Source organism: Neofelis nebulosa, chromosome 8 (genome assembly GCF_028018385.1).
Source record: "Neofelis nebulosa isolate mNeoNeb1 chromosome 8, mNeoNeb1.pri, whole genome shotgun sequence".
Taxonomy (NCBI): Eukaryota; Metazoa; Chordata; class Mammalia; order Carnivora; family Felidae; genus Neofelis; species Neofelis nebulosa.
In genome coordinates, this window is record NC_080789.1 from 69,236,387 (window position 1) to 69,248,801 (window position 12,415).

Consider the following 12,415-nt stretch of genomic DNA (forward strand, 5'->3'; position numbering starts at 1 on the left):
GTCTTTTAGAGTATTGCTAATTACATTGTTAAAATCCTGTTTTACTTTTGTAATCGTGTGTAGTAATGTCACCTTTTGGTATTTTCATATTGTAGAGAATCTTCCCTCCTGCCCTAGTGGACAATATACTCCATTTTAAATTATTTAAATAAGATTTTTTTTTATATTTAAGGTAATCTTTACACCCAATGTGGGGCTCAAACTTATGAGCCTAAGATCAAAAGTTGCATGTTCTACTGACTGAGCCAGCCAGATGGCCCTTAAATTATTTAAATAATATAAACCTATACAAATATTTAAATAGTATTAACAGAGAAACACTTAATAGTTGATACACATTAATTTTGAAAGTACAGGAAAATACTATTTTTATCAAAATAAAGTTCATTTAGAATCAGAGTGATCAAAAGACAATTTTCCTTAATCTATAAAGAATGCCTACATTTCTATTTGAAAAAGACCAGCAACCTAAAAACAAGGTTAGGCAAAGGGCGTGAATAAACAATTTAAAGAAAAGGAATTTTGAAAAGCCCTTAAAAATAGGAAAATACGCTCAATCTTATAAAAAAGGAAATGTAAATTGAAACTGTTACAGCATATCGTGCTATTAAGAATGGGGCCACTCAGAAATAGTAATATAAACCAATGTAAGGTACATAATTAAGAGAAAAACAAAATTCGGTTTAGCTGTATATTAAGAAGGTACACCATATATGTGTATATGCATTGGATATCTCCTAAAGGATAGTATAAGGAATGACTTGCTGGTGCAACTGTCTATTCAAAATAATTGATTTGGAGAGAAATTAATTAAGTCATAAAAAATTAAAATCTGTAAGGGACCTGCCCAAGGCATTCCTTCTACCTCTGACTTAGAATTGCCCAAGTACTTTCTTTAGATAGCAGAGCTGTTGATTTCAGTCTAGTTCTCCTTTCAAATTGCCAGTAGTTCTCAACTGGGCAAGCAGGTCTTTGTAGGTATTCTCTTGATAACAGAGATTTTATCTCTCTTGTTGATCTTTGTATTGCACTTAACCTAGCGTAGAGTAGGAGCACAGTAAACATTTGAATGAATTGAACAAGTTTAAGGTATTTATTACTCTGTGACATGATACAAGTGGAAAGTATTTTATCTTTATCTTTGAAAGAAGAAGAAATTATTTTTCTATTTCCTTTTCTAGTGGAAAGCTTAATGTGTTGTAGTTTAATGTTGATCTAAGAAATGTTTATAAAGTTATAATTTGTTAATCATTTTTCAGGTACTGGCTTCATGTCCTGTTGATCGAAAACCATTTCAAGCAGTGTTTAAATTGAGTGCATTGGAAGGTTGTGTTAAGGTAAAGCTTATATTTTACTTTGCAACATGAACCGTATAAACTTAGTTGAGATGATTTTGCTTTAATAGATTTTCAGTTTGAGTATATTTATGAATTGTTCAACTTTAGGTTTAATCTGTGATTATTATTTCTCTTCAGCATGTAAAGCCTAGGCTTTACTACAAGGACAAAAATTCTGAACCTTTTTTTTCTTTGTCCTCCTTAAGGAGGTCAAATCCATGGTGGTCACCTTATGATTTTCCACAATTTTAGATGGTTTAAAAGAAGTTTCACATTTAGTGTTAATTGCAAGATATTTAAGTTTCTAGAATGTTTTTAGTGTGAGGACTTTTGTATGTCAGAAACATTTACTGATTAATTGGATTGTGCTTTGAATACTTTTTTCATTGAAAAGGGGTTTGAAATGGAATATTAGATTCAAAAACCAAGCACACAAAAACTTAAATTCAAAATACCCACAAATTGTTTTTCATGAAAAACATTAAAATGTTTGGAAGAGTAAGCCAATAAAACTAAAAATAAAATGGTGTGTTTGCTTTTAAATGCTGCTGCTTGAAGGAAAGTGAGTGATTAGAGAAAGATAAGGGGGTTTGTAGGGATCCTGAGAGACTTCTCATAGTTTCCAGGTTGGCGTGGGCAGATGACTTTATTCTTTTATGAAGTACAATTTTATTGTAATGCTTAATCCTAATCACTTTCATAAAATTCACATATACATACCTTGTTGATGTTATTTATGATTATGAACCATGATTATGATTTGTATTTAGATTTATTTTTGGCTTATAAATAAAAGAAGAAAAAAGAAATAGGAACATATTCCTGAGTCAGTGAGTAAAAGGTGAAAAGAAAAGGAGAGTGAGTAGTTAAACTGTATGAGAAAAAGATTTCTTGAGGTATCACTAACAAGTCAGGAATGGTGTATAGCTGAAATTACTTTAAGAATTAAGAATTCTTGGGAGTATCTGGCTGGTTCAGTCAGTACAGCATGCGACTCCATTTCTGGGTTGTGAGTTCAGGCCCCACGTTGTGGGTACAGTTTACTTTAAAAAAAAAAAAAAAGAAGAAGGAGAAGGGGAGAAGGAGAAGAATTCTTACTATATATAAATGTGATGTTGTTGATGGGGGAAAAAGCTGTTCTCAAATAGCACTATAAGTCCGTAATAGCTTGGAAGCAACATACAGCTATTTAAGCACATAAATACCTCAGTGTAGGTATTTATAATTTGTTTTGGTATATTCTTACCAGATGTGTCTCATTGACATAAGGAACAAATGAGACTGCAATTCAAATAAGACGACATATGTAAAAAATGATTTTGCTTGTTGTAATTCTATTAATTCTATTTAATTCTATTAAATTATATAAATTCGTATGTCTTAGAGAAAAGATACAACATTGTATACATGTGTAATATTATGATCAAATTTAAAGCATGGCTTCTCTGAAAGACAGATTCTCTATTTTTCCAGACTATGTATATTATGTTGCTGAATATGTATTGGCATGAACTAACTTCCAAAGATATTTTCCTATAAAATTTTGTTTTGCTGCTTCATGTGAAATACTGTTTTGTTGCTCAGAATAGAAATTTATGTTTTATTTAATATGGTTTATATTTTACTTAAATTAGAAGTTTGGTGTAGTGTTAGCCTAATTTGGTTAGACTTAAAAAAATATTTCTTATGGCATGATATTACCTACATACTCTTAAATGTTTTCCTTTGACCTTTACTTCTGAATCTTCACTTTATTATCTTTATCCCTTTCCAACTAAACTTGAAGGAGATATCTGTACTTGGCTCCCTCTTCACAATTGCTTTTTAACTCCCATTGAACATTCACCCCTATTGTTTTATTTTCCTAAATCTATCCTCACTAAGGTTCAAAATAATTTTTTGTTTTCTGCATGTGGTGCTCTTGACTGCCCTTTATTTTCTTTGGTTTATAGGATATCCTTTTATGAATGTTTGTATGTATGCTTGCTTGTTTTACTTATCTGACCTTTCACAATCTTCTTTCCTATCTCTCTGCCTTTTTAGAAATAATTTCTTAAATTTTAAATGCCTTTCAATTTTCTAGGGATACTTTTTAAGACTTCTTGAGTACTCCAGTAGCTTTAAACTCTTACCTATATTTGTATGGCTTCTAAAATTCTATCACTAGCCGAGACCTCTTTCCTTAGAACCAGATTTATGTTTTCAACTACTTGTGGTCATCTCTATTTAGAATCCAGAACTCATCTGGGAGTTTTCCATTTTTTTCTCTCTCCATCATCTTTGCCTAGTCCTTCTGCATACTATCTTAAATTTGTTTCTTCTTTATTCCTCTTTTGTTACTTCTTTGTAGGCTCTCATGCTGTCATCCATACTTGTTCTGCCAATAGAAATATACTACAAGCCACTCTGTAAAATTTTTAGTAGCCACTTTAATTTAAAAGAGTAGAAAGGTAACAGGTAAAAAATAATTTTACGATATATTTTATTTAACATATCTAATGTAGTATGAGTACATATAGTATTTTCAAAGGATTATTATTGAGAGATTTTACCTATTTTTGTTGTTCTATGTCTTTGAAATCCAGTGTATATTTTACACTTAAGGTACAATTTCAATTCAAACAAGCCACATTTCAGGGCTCAGTAGCCACATGTGGCTAACAACTGTTGTCTCAGACAGTATAGATGTACACAATTATAAGAACTTTCTTCTGGTTTCCTGGCCTTTATTGTCTCTCCTTAACTGGTTCATTCTCCACATCACTGGCAAAGCTTATCCTAAAAATCAAGTTTGATCATCTTATTCACTTGCTTTAATAACTCCATTTATTTCCTGGTTCCCATGGAATTGTTTTCTTATTTGAGGGTCTTTACAGTGTGGTCCTAATATATTACATCTACTTCATATCCTGCTGATATTTTCTTCCCTGTCTGTATTGGCTTCTCACTGTTCTTCCATTCAGAATATTTTTTCCTTAGATAAATTCCTACTCGTTAAGACCAACTCATAAATTACCTACTCATTTAAGTCTTCTCTGTTATCCTCAAATAGAGTTAATTTCTTAGTCCTACATGTATAAATAGATCTGCGCTCATGAGCACTTTATCTGTTTACATGCCTCTCACTATTTTGTTTCCCCAGAGCTTAGCACACTTACTACTAGCCTTATGGTTTAGCATGCTTGTGAATGAATTAGCATGTGTGTTTGGGCTACCTTTTCATTCAGACAATTTTGTTTCTTTAATTTTTTTATCCTTTCAAAGGAGAATTGGTATGTGATCATTTGTGATACTGGATTATCAACTCTAAATACATGATTTTGCTTTTCTTCTAGGTTCAAGTAAAAAGACAGTTGAGAGAAACTAAAGACAAGAAAAATGAAAGCTCTTTTAAGAAACCGCTCTTCTATCGTGAAAATTCTAAAAGCTGTATGAGGTTAGTGATGAACTGTAGAAGTGGAGTCCAAATGTGTAGAACCAGAAGATAGCTAATAAGAAAAGTGCTGGGGCGCCTGGGTGGCTCAGTTGGTTGAGCGTCCCACTCTTGATTTTGGCTCATGATCCCAGGATCATGGGATTGAGCCCCTCGTCGGGCTCCATGCTGAGTATGGAGCCTCCTTGAGATCTCTCTCTCTCCCTCTCCCTTTGTCCCTCTCCCCCACTTGCACTTTCTCTCTCTCTAAAAAAAATAAATAAAATTAAGAAAAAAAAGTGCGTTTTTTTTTTTAACAATGTGGAGTTTAAATGTATTTAATTACTTCTTTTAAAGCACACACTTGGTAATTTTAAAAAAGACTAGTTGAAATCTTGAGAGTAGAATTTGAATTGTATCTTTGATGAATTGTTTTGTTTTAGTTTTTTTCTGTAATCTGTTCAGATATTTTTGTGAAATAAAAATGTCATAGCAGTGTAAATTAAAGCTTACTCATTTTTTGTATATGACAAACCAGGAATGAATAAGCACTGTTGCACTGACCGCACATTTTGAGTAGCATTGCTCTAGTATTTATGGACAAAAAGTAGGAAGTAACTAATAATATAGCACATATTCTTCATGAGACAGTTACAATTGAAGCTGCTTATTATCTTTTTGATTTTACTTCTTTGTATTGTAGCAAGTGTAGCAGGCACTTGGTACCTACCATAACAACCATTTGTGTTTTAAAAAATGTTTTAACATGTTTGGATTTATTTCTTCAAGTACTGTTTTTTAAAACATAATTGCCTAGAAATATAGTGCTTATTAGTACTTGAGTTTAATAGGTATTTAACATATTTTTTGAAGTAAATTGAGTTAATAGTTTACTGGAAATTTATTATTAATACTTAAATTGTTCTAATACATTTAAAATTTAAGCCCATTTTGATCTGACATATATTCAGAGCTGTCCAAAATTGTATTCTTAAGAAATATATATTGTAAAATACATAACTAAATCTGATTCATTAGTACATTTAATCAGAATATTAATTTTTTAACAGAGTATATTTAGTTACTAAAACAGTTGACAGTAATTCTTAAGGTTTATTAAATCATGCCACAATCTATAATCCTGCAACTCTTCAGCTCTTTTTGGAAGTTATGGACTTCTTTGAGAATCTAAAGAAGGCTATAGACACCTTCTACCAGAAAAACATGTCATAAAACATACGTTTGTATATGATTTTAAGGGATTTATGGGACACCCATTCCGAGAGCCCAACCATAAATCCAAGTTAGTAACTGCATTACAGAAATTTTATTAAGATTTTCTTTTAACTGTATGAGTCAGTTTTTGGGTTTTGCATTTATTTTTAAATAGAAGATAGTAGCACACTTTCCTCAGGCACACTGAAGAACTTCTGCAGCTTCATTCTTGATACATTATCACTAGCTATGACTGTCACAGACATGCATTTTTGTGCTTTCTCTGAATTACCCTACCTGAGAGTATAGTGGTCATCACTGTACATCCTGTAACAGAGTCATATCGTGGGTCTAACACAGCTGAGGTAGCCCGTATGTTTGACTGCTTTTTCTCAGAGATTTGTGGTAGTGGGATGGTATACAGAAATAATAATTTGCTTTTATCCACCAAGTCATCCCCTTCATGATTCCTCCCAAGGTGGAAAGTCTATCAACTGTTGAATATAGTACATTCATTTTGGACTCTGTGGATGTTTTCAGCATCTCATTCAGTCTTATATTTCCTGGATGTAACCTAGTCTTTACAGCACTTAGATATCCATTCATTGTTGCCTCTCCCTTCTGAAGCAGTAAAAAACCCTGACACCCCCCCCCCCCCACCCCCCTTCCCGATACTTTCTAACAGTTCCAGGGGAAGAGATTGTGATGGTTTTTTGTTTCTTGGTAATGAACCTCCATTGTAAGTCATAGGAGTGGGAGTGGCCTCTAGCCATGCTTTCTTTGCTAGAATTTAAAACCTCGTGCATAATTTCATTTTGGTTGACGGTGAATTGTAAATAAATGAGCGGAGTGACAATTTTCTTTTAGTTATTTCACCTCTTTATTGATGTTTGCAGGAGAAAAGTTATAAAAGAAGATCTGTTATGTGCAAAACTTTATGATTTGAAGATGACACACAGTAAGTGACTTTTTTTTTTTTTAATTTGTATTTCCTACCTTTTTTTGTTTCTTACTTTAATACTTGTGTTAAAGTTCTTACTTTTGGTTTGGAAAATAGTCATCCCTAGAACCCACTGAGCTCTGTACATTGTGTCAGTCCTATGTAAACTGTTTTCTTCCTGGAGTGGTTTTTGCTGTTCTCTGTCCCAACCCTTTTTATGCTGTGCTTGGAGGGAGGGAAGAGATTGTGATTGAGTACATGTGTGTACGCATGTGTATGTGTGTTTGTGTTAGAAAAGGAAGAGAAGAGTGTCTTCTAATTAGTTGGTGGTTAGCAGTGTGCACATGGTCTTACCCCAGTCATTAGTGCAGAAGTCCTTAGGGGAGATGAGATAAAATACCTTGCCGGCCAGAAACTGTAAGTAGCAGCCTTACAGTTGCTGGGAGGTCTGTGACAGTGAGTAGTTCACAGTTTCCAGAAGTTGTGGTTTGGCCTCTAGCTACACTTCTAATTTGAAACTTTGTTTGGAAACAAAGCACCTCTTACATATTTATCTACAGGAGCAGTTAAATGTTACTGTCTTTTGTTCTTGTGTAGTACCTGGTTCTCTCATACAGGAAAGCTTTGCAATAGGGCCTGAGAAAAATGGTATGGTAGTGCTTTGTGACTCTTCCTCAGTACTGAGGCTGTTCAGAAGAACAACTTACTGAGCTGTTTGTAAACAAGTGGTGAGCATTTATTTTGCAGGTTAGGGTACAGTGAATTTTTATTCATAGATAGAAGTAATGAATTCATTGTTCTTAAATGATAATCAACTCATTTTTTATACATTTATGAAGTTTGGATGTTGTTACTTTTTCTGGTTGGAATTAACATGACCTCTCAGGTTTATAGATCCTCACATTTCCCGCCTCTGAATTTACTATTAACATGAATTGCACTACAAGGACTTCCATGGTCAGATAACATTTTTCTTTTGTTAAAAACCTTAGATATCAAAACTTTGTTTTTCTGTCATTGCTATATATATTAGCATCCTTTTTTATGGATAGTCTTTGCTCAGTAACTCTAGGAACTGATATAAAATTTACTGCTGAGGAAGATTAAATGATGTTATAGATTTTCTCGCTATAATGTTGCATGCTTTCACTATAGTAGTCTTAATTTTAAGACTATTGTAATTTCCTGTAGCATATATCTTCTGCCTGGACTTATTTTTAGGGAGAAGACTCTTTCTGCCAGAAGATCTAACACTGTCCAAGGCCTCTAACCTAGTGCTGTGCCTACTTAAGATGCCTGAATTATTTGTTTGATTTAGGATAGTCAGAAATCTTCATTGTAGTTTATGAGTAGGTACTACAGAAGTACTGATACACAGTTAATTATGAGGAAATGTTTTACAGGACTAAGAGATTAAGTTAATGTGAAGGTAGAGTTAATGGCAAGTTATACAAATTAAATACGTCTTTGTTTACCCAGTTACACTGAACAGGAGCCATTGTGTCTTAAGGGTACTTTAAATTTCTTTTTATAAAAAAACTTGAGAAAACCCTGTCCCTTTACCTGGGACTGCTTAATTTTAGAAGCAGGAATGTGAATTTATGCCTGAAGTTATTTATCTTTATTTTATATACTACTCAAACTAATGAATAGAGCATAAGAGGCTATGAAATTTTTTTATCTGGATTATAAATTATTAGTATAACATTAGTAAAAGTCTAGCAGGCCTCGTAGAGAATTTTATTGGAAGTTGGGCCTCTTGGGTTTTGTACTGGCTTTTCCATTAAATCATCTGTGACTCTAGGAAAATTATGTAAACTGTTTAATTTAGTTTTTTCATTTAAGGAACATAGTGTTGCCTCACTGAAGATACTGAGGAAGGTCAGCTAACCTACCTTTTGGCAGATTTGTTAAGGAAATGTCACTTTTCATTCTTTACTAATGCTAGATAACTGAGTTGTCATATTTTTTAAATTTTGAACTCTTTCATCTACTTTGTTCTTAGAATGAACATTAATCTTTGGTTTGGGCTAATATTTTATAATTGATGTAGTTTATAAAAAGTATACCCTTTTCAGGCATTTCTTAATGGAGTACTCCTTTAAGTATATGCTAAATCCATTTAATTATTGCTTTATTAACTTTGGAATCAATTAATCAAATTGTAATTGGGTCCCTGCCAAGTACTGGGCTGTAAGCTAAGAACCTTTTTTATACTAGTTTCTATCGTAGAAAAAGATGTTTTCATGAAACATCTTTTGGGATTAGTATTTCATGAAACATGTTTTAGGATATGCTGAATTCAAACAAGACAAGCTTCCAACTAAGCATACCAGATTGATAAGCATAGCACCTGTTTAATTCTCTCATCCTTCCCAAAACCCTACCAAATTGAGAACAAAGGAATGAAAAATTTAAAGCCACAAGACAAAGAACTGGAGAGAAGAGACAGCAGATAAAAGATGTTCACAAGTCTTGAAAGTGATTGTGTGAGGTGAATGGTAAATTGTCTTAGCAGATGGGGCTCCTAGCTGGCCTAGTTAGTAGAGCATGCAACTCTTGAGTTGTGAGTTCAAGCCCCACGTTGTGCGTGGAGTTCACTTAAAAAAAAAATTGTCTTAGCAGAAAGCTGAAACCTAAACTTTTCATGCGGAGAGTGGAGTTCAGAAGAAATCAGTTCACATACCACAGATCCTTAGACTGTCTTGAATCTGAAGGTCTCCATTATCTTTGAAGGCAGAGATAAGGGTGGTGCCAAAAAACAGAATTGGTAAAAATGTTTTAAAGGACTTTATCCTGCAGATTCTTGGTTGAACAGGGTAGGGGGAGGAGTCTACACCCAGGCAAAGACTGGAGGCTTAACTCTCTAGAAGGAATGATTAAACCAGATTAAACTCTGGCACAAATGAGGATAGAGGAAATAACCCTAAAGAGAGGGAAATCAAGGCAAATGTTAAGGCCTCTAGTTCTCTACCCATGGTCTTTTCCCAAAGCACTAGCAGTCTTGTGTATTTCCAAAGTGGGAGATAGGAGACATCTTCTGGGTTATTGTCTTGCCTAAGAGAAAAGACCTGAGATATTGATATTTGGGAGTCTATAAATGAAAAAACCAGATCTTTGCTTGATCATCCTACAGTGAAACCCATTAGTTGAAAGGCTCTGACCACCGGTCCTCACCATTTTCAATCAGTATTTTAGTGTCCCACAAATTAAGGATCACCAGGTATTTGAGGGAAACCTCCAATATAACAGAGGTCAAAACAGAGATAAATAAAAGGAACCTGATAAAACAAACCAAGTGCTGGGAAATAGGGAACAACTTAAAAATTAATATGCTCAGAGATAAGAGAAGGGATACTTCCTCACTGAAACAGGAAAGACTAAAGAAAGAAAACTTTTGGAAATGAAAAATATAGTAGAAATTTTAAAAATTCAGGGATAGATGATAAGCTGAGAAATCTCAGAAAGTGGGATGAAAAGTTAACCAGACAACATATTAGTCTGTGAAGTTCAGTACTGAATAATAAAATTTCAAAAAGGAAAAAGTCCAAAAGGCAGAAAGTTATCAAGAAAAGTTACTACAAAGGAAACTTCTCAGAATAGTAGGGTGTGAGTATCCAGATAAAGACTTAACCTAACACCTGGTAAATTAGGAAAGAAATGACATGTTTCATAAAATTCCAGAACACTGCAGACACAATTTCCTAAGAGGTTCTGGAGAGAGAACAGACCATATATAAAAGAATGTTATCAACAATGGATGGAGCACTAGAGCAATGCCTTGAAAATTTGGGGGAAAATAATTACTAACCAAGGACATTCTAAACCTTGTTAAACTGTCATTCAAGTGTTAGGGTAGAATAAATACATTCTCAAACATGTAAGAGCTCAAAAATTGATTCTCATACACCCTTTCTCAGAGTTCTACTGGAGGGTGTGCATGCTCCACTAAATGAGAAAATAAATGAACAACGTGAGATTCAGAAAATGAGTTCCGACCCAGCACAAAGATAAAGGGATTATTAGAATGATAGAAGATAGTTGAGAATGATCTGTTAAACAACTTGTAGAGAGTTACCAGTTCAGACTGGAGCAGGAAAAAGGAATAGTATTTCCAAGAGAGTGGGAAACAGACTAGGTGAATGCATTAATGTGTTTGTATTAAGAGGAAATGTATACTTGTAGAGTTAGTTAAATCAATGATAGGTGATATAGAGAAAATAAAGTAGTTATTAACCTTAGGAAAAGCAAGATGTTGTAAAAGAAAAATAATAAGTTTATGGTTCAGCTGTGAATAATGTTTATATAGTTACAATAATGTAGTACTGCTTATATCAAATTTGATATATTAAAAGGAACAGTAGGTGGAAGCACCTAAGGACGTGGGTAGGGAAGTGGTAGAAGAATAAAGCCTTTATCTGCTATGGTAAAAAAAAAAAAAAAAAAAAAAAATAGAAAATACCTGAAACCAAAAAAATCAAGGTAGAGTAGTATAAGCATGTTATTTAGAAATAAAGAGGCAAATATTAGAAAAAACACTGAAGGGATTTGATGAGTGCTTTTAGGGAATGGGACTTTCTCTTTAAGCCTAGAAGTGCTGTTTGACTTCTTAAAGTATATACATGTATTACTTTATTGATAAAATATGAAAAGGGGTGCTTGGGGGGTGAAATGAAAAGGGGTATCTGGGTGACTCGGTTGAGCGTCCACCTTCGGCTCAGGTCATGATCTTGTGGCCCATGGGTTCGAGCCCCGCGTCGGGCTCTATGCTGACAGCTCAGAGCCTGGAGCTTGCTTCGAATTCTCTCTCTCTCTCTCTCTGCCCCTCCCCTGCTTGTGTGCACTCGCTCGCTCTCTCTCAAAAATAAATAAAGAAATGAAAAGGCCTATCATTGCTGTCCAAAGGTAGATTAGTAGGGTGGATTTGTGAAATGGTCTCTAGGAGACAATTTAGATAAATCCACCAGTATTGAATGTTTTTGAGATTGTTATTGGAGTTGCTCAGTAATTACCTGAAAATTACCCAGAAATAGGTGAAATACCATTTGGACTAGATACTCATATTTAGCATTGGCCAGAAAACAAACAGTTCTTCCTGTAGAGAGCATTCTAATGGCTTCCTGAGATAGGTTTGCAAGTGAAGGAATGCTATGTAAACACAGTATACTCAGTAAGTAGTAAATGAATGAAACCTGAATGAAAACAAAACCTTACCTACCCATTAGGGTATAAAAGACCCTGTATAGCTACAACACAGCAAAACTATGTGTAGCTGAAGGAAATAGTTACTTCTAAGAATGTGGCTGGGTACCTATCACACTTTTTTATTCCTGGCTTCTTTATGCAATTAAAAAAATCATTATCATCTTTTAAATATGCATTGAAGAATAAGAAAATAAGCTCCTGGAACTCAGCCAGCACCCCTCTTTCCCCATTGTTGAAATTACATTTGTTAGAACACTTCTGGGCGGGAAATGTGTGAAGGATGCAAAAATAGCAGGAAACCAAACA

At 33.9% G+C, this 12,415-nt stretch overlaps 1 protein-coding gene across 3 annotated transcripts in view; it reads left to right on the top strand.

Moving 5' to 3' along the window:
* SCAF11 (SR-related CTD associated factor 11) overlaps positions 1 to 12,415 on the top strand; it is a 71,874-nt gene that overhangs the window by 40,718 nt on the left and 18,741 nt on the right. For all 3 annotated transcript variants that reach the window (XM_058743033.1, XM_058743034.1, XM_058743035.1), the window contains exons 5-7: positions 1,260 to 1,337; positions 4,673 to 4,773; positions 6,861 to 6,922. In XM_058743033.1, the coding sequence (XP_058599016.1) occupies positions 1,260 to 1,337; positions 4,673 to 4,773; positions 6,861 to 6,922 (241 nt within the window). The remainder of the gene's footprint in view (positions 1 to 1,259; positions 1,338 to 4,672; positions 4,774 to 6,860; positions 6,923 to 12,415) is intronic.